The sequence below is a fragment of the Haliotis asinina genome, chromosome 5 (assembly GCF_037392515.1).
Source record: "Haliotis asinina isolate JCU_RB_2024 chromosome 5, JCU_Hal_asi_v2, whole genome shotgun sequence".
Taxonomy (NCBI): Eukaryota; Metazoa; Mollusca; class Gastropoda; order Lepetellida; family Haliotidae; genus Haliotis; species Haliotis asinina.
The window spans coordinates 17185860-17206949 of NC_090284.1; the positions used below are offsets into that span (position 1 = coordinate 17185860).

The following is a 21090-nucleotide window of genomic DNA, read 5'->3' on the forward strand; positions in this document are numbered from 1 at the left end:
TAAAGTTGCCCAGTTGGTAGTGTCAGGATCTGCAGAACAAGTCCTAATCACGTTTTCTCCCTACTATGGTCCCTGATCTGTCGGTCTGTAGGCACCTCATGTGTGATGTCAGGAAGAGATGGACGTTTACGTCTGTGGTGTACGTCTTGTGTTGCTTAGGGTTTGATGGGTTTCGGTAGTCCAGTGGTTAAACCTTTCGCTCGTTCGGGTTCGACTCGAGTTTGATAATATATCTAGGTTCGATGATATAATTAAAATACAGTCCATGACGAAGTAAACTCCCAGTTTAGAGACCGGTCATTTAGTACAAGGGGGCATACATAAGATGGAATCCGGGGAGGGCTACCAAAATTAGGACAGTCTCTATGGGAGTGTAATAAAATACTACATATTTGAGTCATGCGAAAAACGGTCATTTTATGTTCAGTGCTTTTCCATTTTAACGGAAGGTGGTAAGAAAACCTACAAGTATAAGTGGTAGCTTGGGCCTTTCAAACATATGACTACCGTTATGGATTGGTCAATATTTTGAGAACACTGGTGCATAAAAAAAATCTGACCCCCTAACCCTTTCGTAAATGTCCAGGGAGAACTTCTGCAAATGACCTTCGCAGGCGCCTACATGTACAACGTATGCAACATCATCGTCGGGTGAACAAATGTTTTAGGACATATGTATTACGCACTGCTGGTAAAACATGCCCAGTTTGAAATTCCCCACATTTCACCTATCGACCTTAAAGATGGCTGAAGGTCATAACCTCTAACCCCTAAACATCCGGGCTAGAAGTTGCCTTCCACAACCCATGTTTGTCGTTAGTTCATATGAATAAACTTGTATTCGAGCCAAGGCCTACATCGAGCACACCTTGGTACAGTGCGAAGTCGTCTAGTTATATGCTGGACTAGTTTGTCGTAAGGGGCGAACAACTGGGTAAGGTTCTCGAGCTCGCTGACTTGGTTGGTACATGTCATCGTACTGGATGGTATGGCCCAAACTCGACTAGTAACAGCCCGTCTCCACATAGTTGAAGTGTTGCTGAGTACGGCGATAAACTACAATCTGTAAAATCATAATTTGGGCATTCTGCACGTGGGTAATATGTTCTCGTTCAATTTTACATACAAGATAACTAGAGACTAATATCCCCTGCAATTGAGAAAGGTTTAACTTAATTACTGAGAATAACGTCTCGTTCAGTTTTAACATACAAGGCTAGACTATTATCTCAAACAATTGTGAAAACTTTGTTATTTCCGAGTGTCCCCCTACTTTGGAAGCGGATCGTTTAGTGACACTTGACCTTTGTGACTTGATTGCCCTTTATGTGGGCCCATAATATAAGGCACCACTAGGTATATAAAAAGGTTACTAGTCCAGTCAATCTAACCGAAATATAGGGTCAACCACCAACTCTTTGCAAAAGAAATGATACATGTTTATTTTCAAATTAGGGGTATATGAGATTTAAAAAAGTCTCGAAAACTCTAATGGGTGTTTTGTTTCAGCTAAAAGCATTTCTTTTGCAGACGGTTCAAGTTTAAATCTTTGATTGACTGGACTGCACGCTGACATGGGGTGACGAAATAGCAGGCTTGCGAGTATATGAGTTGCGCTTGAATTCCTCTTTTGACATACAGTGAGTAGGGATTCCAGGACAGATGCAGCTTAACAATCCCATGGCTGTTAAAGAGCCGACTAATAGCACAGTATCCCAGTTGATGGTGATGGTCATGACGTTGATCACTGTATTGTCTGGTCCAGACTCGATTATTTAGAGCGCTGCCACATAGCTTTGATAGTGCTGAGTGCGGCGTCAAACAACAAACATAGTACAGAATGCGTTGTTGTTTCTATTCCTCATCCTGCATACCTGCTCAAGCTATCAACCAATGGTTTGTCTCGTCCAGAATCGACCTGCCCACCGTGATACGTGAATCAGTGAGTTAGTTTTACGACTCTTTCAACAGTTTTTCCAGCAATATAGCGGCGGCGACACCCGAAATGAGCTTCACACATTTTATCCATGTGAGGAATGGAACCCGAGTTTTCGGGGTGGCGAGCGAACGCTTTAACAACTAGGCTACCCCATCGCCACCTGTGGCAGGTGTTTCACTGATTTTGTGTCATATACAACAATCACTACTCTTACATTGAATCGTGTGGACTATTTGAGTGAATGAGTGACGTCACTGTTGGGTGACACATAACATTGGTGCACGTGAAGCATTTGAGTGACTATGTGTTTAACGCCGGTTTGGACTATGTTCCATTTTATAACCGCATTCTAATGTAACGACTTTGATATTACTAAAATCGGCGTAACACTAAACTCACTCACTCACCTTGATATTGCTAAAATCGGCGCAACACTAAACTCACTCACTCACCTTGATATTGCTAAAATCGGCGCAACACTAAACTCACTCACTCACCTTGATATTGCCAAAATCAGCGTAACACTAAACTCACTCACTCACCTTGATATTGCTAAAATCGGTGTAACACTACACTCACTCACTCACCTTGATATTGCGAAAATCAGCGTAACACTAAACTCACTCACCCACCAGACATGCACTTCACATGAGAAATCGAACATTGATCTTTGTCGTGACGAGCTAAGGCTTTCACACAAGGCTGACCCACCGCCCCCGAAATAGTGAGGCTGACATATTGTAATGATGAACAAATAACGACGAAGGCCGTTTAAACAAGGGATTAAAACTGGATAAAACTAAATTTACTTTCAGTGCTGGGCACTAATAATTAAAGTGTGCGGGCCTGTGGAGATCCCGGTTAGAACTGTTCTTCGGGAAGCCATTCAAGTCATAAGAGGCGACTGACAAGATCGGATGATTAGGTTCGTTGACTTGGTTCACACGTGTCCCAACTGCGTAGATTGATGTTCGTGCCTCTACATGATCAGTAGACTTACTTCAGCAGTACCACTACATGATCAGTAGACTTACTTCAGGAGTACCACGACACAATCAGTAGACTCACTTCAGCAGTACCACTACACAATCAGTAGACTTACTTCAGGAGTACCACTACACAATCAGTAGACTCACTTCAGCAGTACCACTACACAATCAGTAGACGTACTTCAGGAGTACCACTACACAATCAGTAGACTTACTTCAGGGGTACCACTACACAGCCAGTAGACTCACTTCAGCAGTACCACTACACAGCCAGTAGACTCACTTCAGGAGTACCACGACACAACCAGTAGACTTACTTCAGGAGTACCACTACACAATCAGCAGACTCACTTCAGCAGTACCACTACACAGCCAGTAGACTTACTTCAGCAGTACCACTACACAATCAGTAGACTTACTTCAGAAGTACCACTACACAGCCAGTAGACACACTTCAGCAGTACTCGCTTCAGCAGTACCACTACACAGCCAGTAGACACACTTCAGTAGTACCACTACATAATCAGTAGACTCACTTCAGGAGTACCACTACAAACCCAGTAGACTCACTTCAGGAGTACCACTACAAAATCAGTAGACACACTTCAGGAGTACCACTACACAATCAGTAGACTTACTTCAGGAGTACCACTACACAGCCAGTAGACTTACTTCAGGAGTACCACTACAAAATCAGTAGACACACTTCAGGAGTACCACTACACAATCAGTAGACTTACTTCAGGAGTACCACTACACAATCAGTAGACTCACTTCAGCAGTACCACTACACCGCCAGTAGACTCACTTCAGGAGTACCACTACACAATCAGCAGACTCACTTCAGCAGTACCACTACACAGCCAGTAGACTTACTTCAGGAGTACCACTACACAATCAGTAGACTTACTTCAGCAGTACCACTACACAGCCAGTAGACACACTTCAGGAGTACCACTACACAGCCAGCAGACTCACTTCAGCAGTACCATTACACAGCCAGTAGACACACTTCAGGAGTACCACTACACAATCAGTAGACACACTTCAGGCGTACCACTACACAATCAGTAGACTCGCTTCAGCAGTACCACTACACACCCAGTAGACACACTTCAGCAGTACCACTACACAGCCAGTAGACACACTTCAGCAGTACCACTACACAGCCAGTAGACACACTTCAGGAGTACCACTGCACAATCAGTAGACTCACTTCAGGAGTAAAACTACACAATCAGTAGACTCACTTCAGCAGTACCACTACACAATCAGTAGACTCACTTCGGGAGTGCCATTTCATGAACAGTTCACTTGCCTCAGGTGTGAAATTATGGGAAAGATAAAAATATTAATGGCAGTTTCCCCCAAAAAGCAAACAACATTTGATCAGGAACAAGGTTTAATCACAGTAAGACCCAAATCTTGCCTCACAAAACTTTTGTGTTCATTCCATTTTGTTCAACAAAAACTGGAATTAATATGTACACACTCGATGGAATTATTCAACAACAACATAATATTCTCTAAATGTCTTAATGCATCTGGCGAGCTCTTCGTGAGTGTCTGTGTGACTGTTTGAGAAGATTTTGATCACTCGTAATGTCCTTCGTTCTGAGTTCTTTCCCAGTCTTGACTTTGGCCTTGCTCTCATTTGTGGTCTTCTTCATACTATCCCCACAAGCAGAGAGGGCGCTCCTGTTGTTCTGTGCAGGCTGGATCTTGCAAGGGACTCTGCTTTGGGCCTTCCCAGTGTATGGTCTATGTGCTTTCTTCGAGAGGGTTGGAGGAGCTACGACTGGGAGACGGGCCTGTGACTTGACTGGAGTTTGGCAGGTTAGAGGCCGAACCTGCTGCTGGAGGGCTGCATGTTGATGAATAGACTTCAGCTGCTTCAGCTCTTCCTCCAGTTTCTTTTTCTGCTCAATCTCCGCCTGTTTCTCCATCTCCCAGCGACTGGTGAGCTCCACCAGCGTCTGCTTCAGTTCCTGCAGTTCGGCATGCTCCATGGTCAAACTGAGCTTGAAATTTAGATATTCTACTCTGAACTCGGCCCTCTCTTTTTCAGCTTTAAGTCTCAGTTCGTGTTCATGGCGAAGCTCGCGGCTCTGCCGCTCATTCACTTGGCGCAGGTTCTCGTTTTCTTGGAGAAGATAGTCAAGGAGGCTGAGGAAAGACACGTAAGTTGCTTCAAGACGCGTGTATTGTAATTATGAAAGGGTAATGGTAACTATTCTCAGTTTCAAAATGCCTTTCAAATGATTAAATATGTAGTTTTAGAATTTTTTCTAATATCTTTCCACAGCACAGTTTTTTCTCTCGTCAAATTGTATGGTCTATTACTATTTTCTTAACCAACACAGCCTATAGTACTGTAAGTATATTCCATGTCTCTTTTTTTTTTTTTAATTTTCTGGCTACCAGAAAACACAACAAACGTCTAGTCGCTCAGCTTCTGCTTACCTCTCTTCCATATCTCCGACTTGAGCTTTTAACACCATGTATTGGTCTGAAAACAAAAGCACGAAGTGAGATAAACACGTCCCACGTCATGACGTGATCAATGGCCACAATACGGCAATTCTCTTAAGATGTTTACCGCGTTGACGATGATTCTGCATCCACTCCAAACAACGGATTGGTAAATCTATGTGGCTTACAAAAAATCTAATTTATATATTTGTGTTGACCTTCTTAAATATCCCCAAGATTTGAATTCAACTAGAACCATGACCTACCGAGAACATCGTTGTTTTGTTTCTTTGATCTTGGGCTAGATAGGAAACACGCCGCCTCGTTTTCCGCTTCGAGAATGGGAGAGAGAGGTTTTCGTTGCTTCAAACGACCTTCCGTGCACAAATTCATCTGTTTGATAAACATATACATATTATTTTTAAACATATACATACTATTTTTGAATTTCGAAATTTGAAGAACTTACGTATAGATTTCTAGTTGATATCTGCACTTTTAAATTTGATGTGAAATTCCGTTTTCACCACTTTCGGAAATGTCTTTGCCGACGACAAGATGTTTTAAAGAGGCGTTTTTATGTCGGAAATAGAAGATAAAATACATTTACGTATGTATATTGTTCTAAAAAGACTTGCTTACCTCGTTTGCGGCTGATGAAGGTCACAGGTATCAAATATCAGGAATCCTCAGCGGTAATGATCTTATGTCTATGCCAAGAAGCAAATGTACGTCTGAGCACAAATACAATGCGCTTAGAACTGAGGACTTGGACCAGGAACGTCGTCATGGAACCATTCTATGACGTCATTGCTATTGTGACGTCACACACTGTTTGCTGACTATGGACAATAAACGATCCGTGAAGACACGGCTTAGAACTGGACATTAGCTCATGCCTGTAAGATTCGCCATGATTCCCACGTTTGACAACGCACATGTTTACAAATTTGAAGCTATTAAAGTAGTCACTTTATTTTGTAAATCCCACGTTATTAAGAGCAAACAGTGGTAATATGTTTGCAAAGTTTTAATAAGCCTTGTTACAAAAATATACATGCAACACATCCAACCATAATCTCGAGCTACATATGAACACAAGGTATCGTCATATGAACTAGAAAAGCTATACTGGACAAAAATCGTTGGGGATATATGTAAATTTTCAAATCAGTAATAGTGATATATTTATTTATTGACACACTGATAAAATATCAAATATATAAATACCAATATCCCTAACTTACTTTGTCCAGTATGAAATGTATTATAACAGACAAAACAGGAGTCATTTTTAGTTTCGTAACACTGGGCTGTGCTCATTATTACTGATAACTTGTTTATTAAACCCAACAATGTTACAGATATAATATAATACAAGGTAAGATAAGATAAGGTAAGGTAAGATAAGATAAGAGATAACTTTATTAAATTCGTTTTGCATCACAATGGTCTCAGAATGAATGTATACACAATTTACAACTGATATAATTAAATTTTTATTGTGTTCATTAAACTTCTGGCAATCTGATTGGTTAACTGGGAACATTTCTTTTGAGTTCATTTCCCAATGAATCTGAAAAAAATAAGCCACGCCCAAAGTTTGGTCTCAGAATGAATGTATACACAATTTACAACTGATATATATCCAATAGTTTTATGCACAAAATGAATGGTGGTTACACACTTTCACACGGTAAAAATAGACAGGATTCCATACAATGTAACCACATAGGTATTGCGGCTGAATAATTCCAGCAGTCATCACATGATGATCAGTCAAAACATGTGTTGTATTCACGCGTACTGGATGGTATACGTTTGCTTTAAGCGGGGTGGGGTATTCGAAAGCGGAGATAAAATATGAGAACTATCAGTTCTAATTTTAGTTGTCCTTTTCACAGTCAGCATACTAGTACTTTGAACAAAGGCTGGATAAAATAGGCCATCATGTGTATTCGAAAGCGGAGATAAAATATGGGAAAATATGGGAGGTATCAATTCTAATTTTAGCTGTCCTTTTGACAGTCAGCATACTTTGAGTAAAGGCTGGATAAAATTGGTCATTATGTGTATTCGAAAGCGGAGATAAAATATGGGAAAATATGGGAGGTATCAATTCTAATGTTAGTTGTCCTTTTGACAGTCAGCATACTTTGATTAAATAGGTCATTATGTGTATTCGAAAGAGGAGATAAAATATCTATCAGTTCTTATTTTAGCTGTCCTTTTGACAGTCAGCATACTTTGAATAAAGGTTGGATAAAATAGGTCATTATGTTTTAGGGGTTTTCTTTTTCAAACATAAATGTTTCTTTAGCGGCGAAGAAAATAAAGATAGTCGCTTTTGGCCTTTATGTAAATGTGATCGATATAGAGACGGCTTGCAAAAAATAGTCTGAACGATGTATTCCAGTGATTGACATCGTGAGCATCGATCTACGCAACCGGAATACGACATGCGCGTCAACCAAGTCAGCGACCATGACCTCCCCATGCCGTTAATATAGTCGCCACTTACGACAAGCATGGGTTTCTGTTGGTCATCTAACCCAGATCTTCACGGTAACATTTCAGGTAGGTATGGTTTTGAATATACAAATCTTGTTGAATGATGTGTAGAAAACATGCCGAATTTCACGGTTATCATCGTAACCCTTTATGTCTGCTGATCGGTAATCCCTCCCCGGGTTTTAAATGATTGAGGTCGAAGTATTTATTTCACACAACACATTGGGTATAGGGTATATGCGTTTCAAAATTATGTATTACAAAATTAATTAAACTTCAAAACAGTTTGTCCCATACAGTAAAAATTCCTCCAAAATTGTAATGGTGAAATGTATGATGAGGCACGAGTGATTATCATATCATGCACTTTAATTATATTAATAATTATGATTCATCATTATATTCTGAAAGACTTGACATTGTGTATATTGTACACTTTAGATTATTTGTTGTTATATGCTTTGTATTGGCTCTTTGAATGCAAGACAAATTTCCCTTGCGGGACAATAAAGTTATCTTATCGGTAGCCGCCAGCTTGAGCGTGTGCATTTTTGCGTTTTCGTTATATAAACAAAATACTCAGTCAAATATTGCGTCATAACAAAGTGCCTGTTCCGGTCTTGCTTGCTATATTTTCATGAAACGAACAATGATTTATGTTAAACATCAATGCTTCATATGGATTGAGCAAACTTTGTTTATAACATTTTAGTTTAAATGTATTTCTAACATTCGGTATTATGATATCATTATGCAAAGCCATACATTATTTCAGCTGGATGTACTTTACCTGCGGGCTCCACCGAGATACAGTTTTACACTCACCCGAAATGTCTGTTTCGTGGAAGCGGCAGTGATTGTTTGTGTGCTGACGATTATTCTTTTCAACTTGATCATTTCATAAATTTCCACCAGCTTGACTGAATAAGGTAACTTTTTGAGTTTTAGCTACGGAAAAGGACATGCTCAACAGTTGTCACACTCGCTTAATTCGCCAGTTTTGTGTAAAACCAAGCCACAGTTTATTACGACATGAGGCCAAGTATGTTACCGCCATGTGCCTGTTGAACAACACTTTTCCTAATGAACTAGTTTTCCAGTTATCGTTGAACAAAGTATCCCAAAGTAGCATGCCATGTCGGCTAGAGTGCAGTTTACCGGGCGCGCGACCCGGGACTGCTGAGCGTTCGCTAATGAGCGCGCTATAGCGCGCTGTAGAGCTACTGAACTGTCTCACTTTACCGCGCTGATGTATCCTTAGGGTTAGGGACCCCCCTTCTAGATCCTTAGGGTTAGGGACCCCCCTTCTAGATCCTTAGGGTTAGGGACCCCCGCTTCTAGATCCTTAGGGTTAGGGACACCCCCCTTCTAGATCCTTAGGGTTAGGGATCCCCCCTTCTAGTTCCTTAGGGTTAGGGACCCCCCTTCTAGATCTTTAGGGTTAGGGACCCCCCTTCTAGATCCTTAGGGTTAGTGAGTAAAGGTTAGAGTTGGCAAACCTTAGATGCGATTATATCCATCCACGAATCGAAAGTCAAACGATAAACGTCATCATATATCATAGCTTCGCTGGATTGGCTGCACAACATCTTGAAAACAATGCCTAGGTGTGGCTTCTCGCTTTGATGAATGGGTAGGCGGGGCCTAGCTCTGCGCATGCGCAGTAAATGAAAACAAACCATAATAGCTTGTTTTCATTCACTGCGCATGCGCAGAGCTAGTGGGGTAATGACCCGTTAAACAAGCACTAACAAATTGTGATCGCACCGGTGGTCCCGAGGTAGCGTGTCCGCTAATTAGTCTAATTAGAATCCCACGACCCCTGCTGAGAGCGTTCGAGCCCCGCCAGCACAGCGAAAAAAAATCGGAAAAAGCGCGCCCGGTAAAGTGCACTACTCCCGCCATGTCATGTATACGACTATTCATTTGATAAGAGGTTTTGTATTCGTAGCCTCGTTTGATGTCATTTTTGAGAATATGGAAGATAATCGGTCTTTCAGCTAATTCATCTGCTGTTGCAAGAGGGGAATTCCAGAATTATCATCCTATGGAAACATCAGACAGTTCTTAGAATGTCGAAGTGTTCAATTATTTATCGCTTTGGAAAGAGTTCCGACCCGCTCTTTTCACACAGAATATTTCCACCTTCCCTGATGTAACAACAATGAAATAAGGTCATTGATTGTTTTCTTATATACCAAAGCGAGCTGATTTCGTTGTTCTGGTGATTTCGACGATTGCATTGCTAGCGCCATGTCGGAGAAGTATGTGCGTCATCGGAGTGCACAAACCGTTTCATCAGTAGGGCAGATGCCCAGTTCCTGTCGTGATACGTTTTATTGACAATTGAAATTCAGAAGTTCAGTCATGTAAAGAGCAAATAAATATCAATATTGTTTACCCAAGATCGTTAATACCACATCAGATGCAAAATCAACTGCCTTTTTAACAAAAATATCGTTGGAAATTCTGCCAGATCAGTCATCTGCTGTTGATAGATTATGTGTTAAACAGGAAGCCACGTGATCAAAACACTCTCTTGCCGGATAAGGTGTAAGTATGGCTCATCTTGGAAAACACTTACAAAATACCCAGACGTGGCAAGCGGCTACAGTTTCGCTGATACAATGTCATCAACATTATTTTTGTCGGAAACACATGATATTTTTGTGTGAAATAGATGAATACACCTTTATCACTCAAGGTTAGCAAAATCAAAACTTTAAATGATATTTAAGATAAAAGTTACGTTTTTGTCTTACATCGTCGAAAACCCCTAACACCAGGATACCTGTTCTAGTTTATCGAATGTATATTTAGGTTGAGGTGTCCATATCAGTCTGTTGCGTGATGCATTTGTCTTCATGTGGCGATTTTATACTTTTATACAGGGGTTAAGTTCAGGTCTCAATGCAACTGAACATTTGATGGTACTTGTCTCACAGTATATAGGTATCCCACATATTCATCCAGGTGTGTCGACATAATGACTTCCTCACTTTTGTTGTACCCACACGTTTGTTCTTCGATGTACTGTCTTTGGCATTTTAAGTGTTTGCTGAGCTGAGTTGTAAGTTTGTGATTGTGATTTCCCCAGTAGATGAACACTGACTTAGTGTGCATGACCATCTTTTGGTGTGAGTTTATGATGTGAAATTATTACATTGTCATTAGATGCTGTATTCAGACAATGATGTCCTAATAGTAAGCCTAAAATTACATTCACTGATTCGTTTCATAATTTTTTGTTGGTAGTATGGAAACAACCTCCAGGGGCATGACTTAGTGATACTCTGTTGCCATGACGATCTGTTCCTAAAAAGTAATCTATAGCCCCGACAACACCTCATACCTGAACACATTCATTAGGGGTGGTCAAAGATGGATAATTATAAAAATGAATTAGTAGCAACTAAAAGCAAAACTGATTGAGATGGGTGCTCCTTCCAGTGGTACCATGTTTTGATGTGCGAGTTTCCAAACGCTACTGACAAATCTCCGAAGATGGCCAATTTTCTTTCGAGTATTATGGACAGTGCTTCTGATAGGGGCGTGGTGTTTGTTTTTACTGCTACACTACTAATATCAGTGCATTTGTGAGTGAGCTGCATTGTTTACATTTGGGATGCAATTCCTTCAAATTTGCTGTAATTCCTTCAGTTACTTAATGGGGCCTGATGTATATGCTGTGTATACAGTTATAAAACTCAAAGAGTATTTTGATGTTTACTGAACACTGTCACCACCATCAGAGTGCAAAGTAGTTTCCAAACTGTGCTAGCCAGTCGTGCTAGCTATGCCAGAAAGTTACTGGTCAGTAACTGGTAACTAATTCACCAGTCCAAACTTTGGATGTAGAAACTAACTAAAAGGTCACAAAAGGTAAAGTATCTTCATGAAAATTCACTAGCCAGTCAGGCCAGTGACTATGAAGATTTACTGGCCCAACTAGAATTTTACTAGCCACAGGCTATTTTGCACTCTGACCACAATGTGTATTATATGCATGTAGCAACCGTCCAAAATCCTCTGATATTTGGTTAATGTCAAAAACCTCTTGATGATCATGCGTAATTTACATGCTGTTGATATTAGTTTTGTTACTGTGTTTTGGATATAGCTTGATCAACTCTCAATGTATTTTTATATTTGCAGCAAGCAAGGGGCCAGCCATGGACCCCTCGTGGTCTAATGGTGGGAAGCCACCAGATGACAGTATGGCCAGAGATCAAAGGAAGGCAAGAATTCAACCGTTTTGGGAGGACCTAAGGTAACATACCCAAATCATTCATGCTGGATATGATTCACAACATGCAGGTCAATAAATAGAGCTCAGATAATGGTTGTAAACAAAAACTCAACCACAAAATGTGACACAATCATAACAATGAAATGAATCAGGCATCGATTGATACCAAAATCAAGCCGATCAAGGTTATTTCTCTTTTAAAATACCCTTTTTTGTAAAATTTAATTGTATGTTTCATTTTATATTAATATCAGTTAGTTTCCCAAGCCCAGCAACAGTTGCTGACACATCCAAGATCAATTGACAGATTTTTCAATCATTCCAGCTCTACTAATCATGCCTCCATTTTGATAAGGTTTGATTCCTTTCTCAACATGTTTAGTCAAAACTAGTAAGATTTCTGAACACATGCTGAGAGACTGATAGTCAGTCCCACGTACACCTGATGGAAAGTATCTCATTCATGTTAATCAAGTTACCAAATGTAACAAATGACTCATTTTATCACTTTGTTAAGATAACTTATAACATCCACAGATAACAGCGCCAATAAGTAGGAAGAGGTTTTCAACATTGTTTTTCATTGCAGTGTTAGAGGACCATGTTTAAAGTACCTCTGAATATACGAAAACCATAGAAATAATTTGAAGATTTAATATTGCCTTTGTATGTACCTGTAGTAACACAATGTGACATTTTGTCAGTGTGCTTTAGTGGGTGTTCACCACGTACCATGTGTATTAAGCAGAAATAATGCCAAGCAGCCACTGTTTTTCTTCTCAGATGTAATTATCAATGAATGATTTGTCTCAATTATTATTCAGAAGGAATCATCTTATCTGTTAGCCTGGTAGTGCATTTCAACCATGGTCATTTTGTTTTGAGGGCATTGCTCATTCAACAAATGGCTCATTGTGAAAAAATAAAGAAATTTTCCAAATGTTATCTTGGAATTATACTTGTCAGGAGCGGTAAATATCGTAGTTCAATCTCACGCCTAAGACCCATGTTCGATTATCTCACACTTTTTATCTTTATTTCAGTGATGACAAAGAGCCTCGGACAACAAAGGTAAGGTGAAGCAATCTTTAAATCAGACACATTTGCCTTATCATTGTTTTATTCCATTTGGTAAATCTGTAATTGTTATTGTATATGACATAGAAAACAGACATTGTAACATTTCATTCAGCATCTTTAGCATGCTTAGTGACTTTGTCTTTTCCACGAGTATTTCTACAAGGGGATTCCGGAGTTATATTTGATTCCAAACAACATGTGCCGGTTGTACAACATGACTGGCAACTAATGGGATTAGGTTGTCAGACTCATTCACTTGGATGACACATGTCATCGTTTTCCAGTTTCGTAGATCAATACTCATGACGTTGATCACTGGATTGTCTGGTCCAGATTGGATTATATACAGGGCAGCATTAAACAATCAAAACATGACTAAATGGATGTGATGTTCAGAGACATTGGCATATTTCTGTATTGTGAGGATTTTTCTTCACAATATCCATGACTGTAATATTGCTGAACAACAGACAAAGCATTTCATTTTTAGTATCATTGTTGTGCCAGATTTCTTTTTAACTTAACAATGGCAAGTGTTTCATTTCATTGTGTTAGCTTGGGTTCTTCCTTCCATGTCTCAGATAATCTTGACTTACTTCCTACACCATTTAGTCTTCTTGTAATTGTGGCTGGCCCTGCTGTATCGGTGTGTTATTGTCGCGGCTCCTACTGTATCAATATGTTGTAGCTGGCCCTGCTGTATCAGTGTGTTGTTGTAGCCAGTCCTGCTGTATCTTTGTGTTGTTGTAGTCAGTCCTGCTGTATCTTTGTGTTGTTGTACTTGACTTTGCTGTATTAATGTTGTACTCAGTCTGTTGTATCAGTTTTGTTGTATTAGCCCTGCTTTATCAGTATGTTGTAGTCGACCTTGTATCAGTATGTTGTTGATATCAACCCTGCTGTATCAGTGTGTATTTGTAGCCGGCCCTGCTGTATTGGTGTGTTATTGTAGCCGGTCCTACTGTATCAATATGTTGTAGCTGGCCCAGTTGTATCAGTATGTTGTTGTAGCTGGCCCTGCTGTATCAGTGTGTTGTTGTAGCCAGTCCTACTGTATCAGTATGTTGATATAGTCGACCCTGCTGTATCAGTGGGTTGTAGAAGCCGGCCCTGATGTATCAGTATGTTGTTGTTGTAGCCGGCCCTTCTGTGTCAGTGTGTTGTTGTAGCAGACCCTGCTGTATCAGTATGTTGTAGTAGCTGACCCTGCTGTATGAGTGGGTTGTAGGAGCCAGCCCTGCTGTATCAGTATGTTGTAGTAGCCGGCCCTGCTGTATCAGTGGGTTGTAGCTGGCCCTTCTGTATCAGTGTGTTGTTGTAACTGACCCTGCTGTATCAGTGTGTTGTTGTTGTAGCCGGCCCTGCTGCAGCTGATGCAGGACCTGAAGGATGAGGGCAACACCCTTTTCAAGGAGACCATGTATGACCTGGCCTGGATGCACTACCGCAATGCTCTGTTTGTGGCACGCATGCTTGAGATGCGTTTCTACTATGAAGTCAAAAAGGATTTCATCTCAACTCTCTTTTCTAACAGAGCCCTGTGTTGTTTGAAAAAGGTAAAAGCGAAATATACTCTGGCCTTCCAATCTAATCTACCATAGTGTCATGAAAATATTAAATGGGCATGATCAGATTAGTTCAGCATGTTTCTTAAACATATTCTCTTATCATGTTCATAAGAAAAGAAATTGGATTCAAAGTATGATTACAGTTTCTCCATACCCTCAGTACAGTACATTTTGTGGATAGGATGTTGAATGGTCAGGGTTTAACATGACTCAGGAATGTGCATCCTCTACTGCGTGACAAGTATTAGATGAGTCCAATTTGCATAAATGGGAACGCCCTCCAGGACATTCTATTTCAAACAAGACTGGAACAGGTCGTCGTCTAAATGTTGAAAAGTTCAATTTCCTTGTGCAAATCATGTGGTTATGTTGTTTTGCTGAACTAAATCACTCTACGAGACACGTGTTGAACAGAAGCAGTATTGATTTCACAGCAATGTCAGTATGTATACTGCACGTGCTTAATCACCAATCTACCTGTTGCAACCACGTGTGCTCGTCCAGACTACTTGCCCCACCTGCTTGTCACAAACGCGTTCACTGCGCTGGCTCATCTAATACTGTCAAGCTGTATGTGGAGATGTATAGACTCAACTACAAATAACTATTTGGGTTATTGAGTTATGTACTTGCTTGTGTACTGAATTGGGTATCCTAATTTTCCTTTTAGACACCATATAGGTTGTGCCCACCTCAGTCAAATCAGCTAGGTATATTGCCATGTTCCAATATATGTGAAAACGTTATAAAGTTTAACTTTTAGTTAGGTGTTTTTTGTTATTTATATTTGATCTGTAAAATGAGAATTGATAAGAAAGACTGCACTTTGCCAAGTTAATGGATATTTCTTCAAAAGATTTGAACAGTGTTATACATTGTACTGAATTCTTTCTGTTTCAAGGAGCTGTACGAAGAGGCTGTGGCTGACTGTGATTCAGGTATGTATGGTCTTGACTTGACCTCTTTGTGTTAAAAGATTTAATTCAAAATAAGGATGCATTTAATAGTTATCAGTATGTTTTAAGCATCTTTTACTAAGCATCTGCACTGTTACTCTCCTTTATGTGACATAGGACCTGAGAAGATCCGGAGTAGACTAGGTCTTCAGCAATCCATGCTTGCCATAAAAGGAGACTATGCTTGTCATAAGAGGCAACTAATGAGATCGGGTGGTCAGACTTGCTGACTTGGTTGACACATTTCATCGGTTCCCAATTGCGCAGATTAATGCTCATGCTGTTCATCGCTGGATTGTCTGGTCCAGACACAATTATTTTCAGATCGCCGCCACATAGCTGGAATATTGCTAAGTGTGGCATTAACTGAACTTGCTCAATCTCTCACTACTACTACTACTACTACTACTACTACTACTACTACTACTACTACTACTACTAAGTACTAATGAACCAGAATTAGATCAGACACCACCTGACAAATGACCCCAATTTGCATATCCAGAACATTCCATTTGAAAAATGAGTGGCACAGGCTGTCGCCTACAACTTGACAAATTCAATTTCCTTGTGCAAATTGCATCTGTGGAAGACATGTTAAACAGAAGCGGCACTGAATTCACGCCACAGTCAGCGTGTATTGCATCTGCTCAATCCCCAATCTACCTCATGTACCTGTAGCAACCAAGTGTATTCATCTATATTCCCTGCCCCGCCTACTTTTTTCACAAACGCGTTTACTGCGCAGGCTCATCTAATACGTGTCCAGCAGTAATATGGCATAAATTATCTAAGATCCTAGATTTAATAACTATGGATCACAAACAGGGGAGGGTTAATATTTTTGCTTGATTTATTCAGAATTTGCCGAATTAGGATATCTTATGTTACAGATTGGGAATTATTGGCATCAGCATTTGCTGAAGACAAGAGGCTAATTTTTCAGACACTGAGAAATAAACCATGATGGGATCGTAATGACTGTGTCACATTATTTTAGTGTTACATAATCTTGGAAATATGTTTAAAACTTCAGCCATCAGGACCCAGCCGACCAATCTGAAGGCTTACTACCGCAAGGTACAGGCTCTCAAGGCTCTCCACAAATACCAGGAGGCTCTAGAGCTGGCACAGACTGGATATGCAAAACAGCCCACAGTAAGAAAACTTTCCTGTTTTTTTGCTGTAACTTGATCTTGCTCCAGGCGCAGTGGGTAGTTCAGTGTTTAAAGTGTCTACTCATCACGTCAAAGACCCAGTAGGGCTCCAGATAATGGCTGTATCAGCATATGTATCAATTAAATATGTGCACGATACGGCAGAAAAACAGCAGAAAATGTAGCAGATACACACCACAGCAATGGTGTATGGTTTTCATATCATTTATGGACGTATTTATCTGAAAAAGTATTGCTTTATTGTTTATTGACCTCTTTACACAAGAGTAGCAATGTTGTGGTGCATATATGAAACGAAACATGACATTACTTACATGCCATTAAATTCCATTCAGTACACTAACTTTTCCCAGTACTGTTCTATGGAAAAAATAAGGCGTATATACTCCTTATGTTGAAAAATTATCTGGTGCCCTGCCCAGGTTCGATTCTCTACATTGGTATCATGTATGAAGTCCATTTCTGGTGTCCCCCACCTTCATTTTGCTGATATATTCCTAAAACAGCTTAAAACTAAACTCACTTTGTTGCGCCAAGAAACAAAGGAATGTGTACTGATTTTCATTGTCGCTCATATTCCATGAGAATACCCCTACCACAGGCAGCAGAGAAGTGATGATTTATTGCATCTTAGACAGTTCAGTCAAGAAAATGTATTTCATCAGTGTTGTATTTGAGTATTTGAATAGTTTACTTTTATTATGAAAATATCTTTGAGGATGGAAAATTATATCCAGGTGGCAGTTTTATAAAGCGATCTTCACACTTAGTTGACCATAACTCCTATACCTTAACATGGGCATTTATAGTGTTAGGCTATATAAAAAAAGTGAAATGTTCCTCAGGCATTGACACATCATATTTATTAGTGCGCGTAACATTTTTTTATTGCCATTTGGAAAAAATCATTTTGACTTGGCCACGTCCAATCATCCATTTGTCCCCTACAAGAATGAGTGTCTGTAAGAGCAAGTGTGACTAAATCTACAGCTCCTCAACACGTGGCTAAACGTCCCAAGCGGTTTCTGAGAGGAAAAAATAAAAATGTCTTCTTCCCACGTCACTTTTTTTTCTATCAAAAATTTGTTTAAAAAGTTCTACCGCCTCCGTCACTTTTGTAAGAAATGTGCCTGAGAAACATTTATTTTTTTATGCAGCTTAGTGCTAAGACAGACCGCCATCATATACCTGAAATATTGCAGAGTATGTCATAAGACTAAACTCACTCACTTACTTAGCGCTAAGTTTGTTTTGAACAACAGCACCTCTGTTATGCAGTAATTTTTTAACAACAGCACCCCTATTGTGCAGTAATCCTTTCCTGCTTTATCTTGTACAACTCCATGTGCTGTCATCAAAGCTCTGTGGTGAGCTGGCAGTTCTTGTCACTCTGAGTGTAAACATGATTTCATGCTTGTGTCAGTTGCGATTTTAGTAGCATGTCTATATAATTATGCAAAACAGTATGTAACTGAACACTGAACAGCTTGACTTAGGCTAGTTTGTACTATTTAGATACAGAATAACTGATGTTATGGTTAGTCATCGCTGATCCAAAGGGTGTGAAATTGTGCAGAATTTCAAGTCTGACCCTGAGAAGTATGAATGTAGGTTTGAAGCTTACGTCAATAAGTGGTTAATGCACTACATCCCAATATCAAATTTTCAAGATTAGACTCATAGTGATGAAAAACATTATTGACCAAAGCCTGTTAGTCTCACCTCGCTGCCATCATTGACGATATTTGTGCCGTTTCGGGATGCTGTGACTGCTGTTTTGTACCCTTGGAGACCGTTCTCAGGCACTGTTGCAACTGACAAGCGAGTTTTGTTTCCTTTTCTAATGATTAGTTTTCCATTACAGATCGTTTGTTTCGATGTTAAAGGATATTGTTGCATTTTGGAAGTTTATTTTCCTGACTGGTGGTTTTTGTTTTGTTGTGCTGAGTACGGCATTGAACTACCAACCAACCAACCAACCAGCCAACTTGTGTTTTCTAGTTCCATCCTGAACTGTTAATAGGTCATTCTGCCCTACTTTCCAGTTTCTTTGAGGAACTTGTCGTGCACATAGTTGCAGTTTGAAATATGACTATAATTGATATTTTATTATTATTTTATTAATTATTAATATTTCTCTCAGCCATGAGGTATTTAGAAAATGTTAGTGTATTGATGTTTATGTGCTTTTTTACCATGTTGAAAACCTCCAGTCTAATTTTATATAATGTGCAGTGTTCATTCTTAGGCCTGGCATTCAAGCCACATCTGTTACAGTTATGACAAAGAATTATTGATAGTGCATGGTTTCAGAATTCAAAAGAATTTTGTATCACGAATGTAACAAAACTTAACGGCATAGGCATTTTCAACCTGGTCCTCTTGCCCATGCGAACCTACGCTTGCCATAAAAGACGACTCTTTGTTGTAAGAGGCGACTAATGGGATTGGGTGGTCAGGCTCACTTACTTGGTTGACACAATGTCATCAGTTCCCAATTTTGCAGATCCATGCTCATGTTGTAGATCACTGGATTGTCTGGTCCAGACTCAATTATATACACACCACTGCCATATAGCAGTGAGTGCTGTGTAAAAGTAGACTTGCTCACTTGCCCATGTGTTGACTATTGAAATCATCGGAGAGACCACATTAACACTCAGTATTGGTGTGAATGCAAAATCCTGCATGTTTCATGCAAAAAAGTAAAATCTACATTTCACACAAGACATTTTCAACCTCTGTGTTCTGGCAACAAGTATCTGAAAAAGGTATTTTGCCCAAGTAACAGCAAGTTAAATACAGTTACTCTCTAAAATGGAGGGGAATGATGTCTAAATTTCAAAATGTTTCCATGGAACCCTGCACCACACTAGAGACCTCACAAGTTTCTGTGTGGGCACACTCCTGCTATGCATGCACATGCAAAATCTTTGGGCTATGTGGTTTAGGAACGCACAGCTTTTTCCTAAAACGAACACTACATCTGCAAGTAAGGGTTTCAAGAGAGTGTGTAAGGGAGCAACCCAAACATGTTGTAAGACAAGGTTCAGGTGAGTTACGGCTTGATAAAAGTCACAAGCCAGAAATCCACTTTGAATCTCAGCAACATTTTTTATTTTATTATATTTTAACTTTGTTCTCAACAAAAAGTAGAATTTTACTTTTTTAGTCTTGATATATACATATAGAAAGAGTTTATTGCATAAAAGATTCCAACTTGCAAGATACACGCTGCTTTTTGCACCATATGATTAATGCTTCTTCTTAAACTACATTCTTGTTAATACAAGAGGTTGTGGGGTAGCCAAGTGGTTAAATGTTCACTCGTTATGCTGAAAACTCAAGTTTGATTCCCTACATGGGTACAATGTGTTAAGCCGTTTATGGTGGTCCCCTGTCCTCATCCTATCGTGATATTGCTGGAGTATTTCTGAAAGTGGTATAAAACTCACTCAAAATTGTTCGTGTGCTAAATTGATCAGGATTTCGTACTTGTTTGTATGAGGGGCTTTGGGATAGCCTTGTGGTTAAATGTTCACTACTCACTCTGAAGACTCAAGCTTGATTGCCCATGTGGGTACAGTGTCTCTCTCTCAGTCGCAATGGTTTAGACCCGTGAAGTTCCAGGGGTAGAATAGGCCATCAGCAACCCATGCTTGCCACAAAAGACGACATTGCTTGTCGTAAGAGGCGACTAACGGGATCGGGTGGTCGGGCTCGCTGACTTGATTGACACGTCACTGGTTCCCAGTTGTGCAGATCCATGCTCATGTTGTTGATCACTGGATGGTCTGGTCCAGGCTCGATTATTTACAGACCGGCACCATATAGCTGGAATATTGCTGAGTGCGGTGTAACACTAAACTCACTCACTCACGCAGTTGTAATTGTGATTAATTATTCAGCATTTTTTTTCATGACGAATTGAAAATTATTAGGATACAAACAACAATAATACCCAGAAAAATATGATTTGTCATATAACTGAGGTAAAGTATCTTGAAAAATGACAATATGTCCTTGTGATACCTTTGCTATTGGACAGGGTAGCAAAGACTGTAGGGCTAGTTATTGCCAGTTTCTGTCAGTGCATGGACAGAATATCAGAATGAATATTTAGAGATAAATAGATGTTTGTGTCTTCT

The 21090-nt window shown here is 39.8% G+C and overlaps 2 protein-coding genes across 2 annotated transcripts in view; one reads left to right on the forward strand and one right to left on the reverse strand.

Annotated features, from left to right (window-relative positions):
- Positions 1-4463: 4463 nt before the first annotated feature.
- Positions 4464-5793, reverse strand: LOC137284641 (uncharacterized). Its single transcript, XM_067816532.1, has 3 exons — positions 5667-5793; positions 5392-5437; positions 4464-5094 (listed from the first exon to the last, which is right to left on the reverse strand). The coding sequence occupies exons 1-3, from the start codon at positions 5791-5793 to the stop codon at positions 4464-4466; spliced, it is 804 nt and encodes a 267-aa protein (XP_067672633.1).
- Positions 5794-8728: 2935 nt separating this feature from the next.
- The window catches only part of LOC137283741 (3'-5' exoribonuclease HELZ2-like), a 58915-nt gene continuing 46553 nt past the window's right edge, over positions 8729-21090 (forward strand). The window contains exons 1-6 of the mRNA XM_067815409.1: positions 8729-8840; positions 12067-12181; positions 13204-13231; positions 14596-14796; positions 15710-15746; positions 16801-16922. Coding sequence (XP_067671510.1) covers positions 12084-12181; positions 13204-13231; positions 14596-14796; positions 15710-15746; positions 16801-16922 — 486 coding nt within the window. The 5' untranslated portion in view covers positions 8729-8840; positions 12067-12083. The remainder of the gene's footprint in view (positions 8841-12066; positions 12182-13203; positions 13232-14595; positions 14797-15709; positions 15747-16800; positions 16923-21090) is intronic.

Bases quoted from the DNA above. Each gene is read 5' to 3' on its own strand.
- LOC137284641 (XM_067816532.1), bottom strand. From the start codon at position 5,793: ATGAATTTGTGCACGGAAGGTCGTTTGAAGCAACGAAAACCTCTCTCT. The intron at 5,438-5,666 runs GTAGGTCATGGT...TTTTGTTTTCAG, and splicing joins ACAAAACAACGATGTTCTCG to ACCAATACATGGTGTTAAAA. The intron at 5,095-5,391 runs GTAAGCAGAAGC...GTCTTTCCTCAG, and splicing joins GTCGGAGATATGGAAGAGAG to CCTCCTTGACTATCTTCTCC.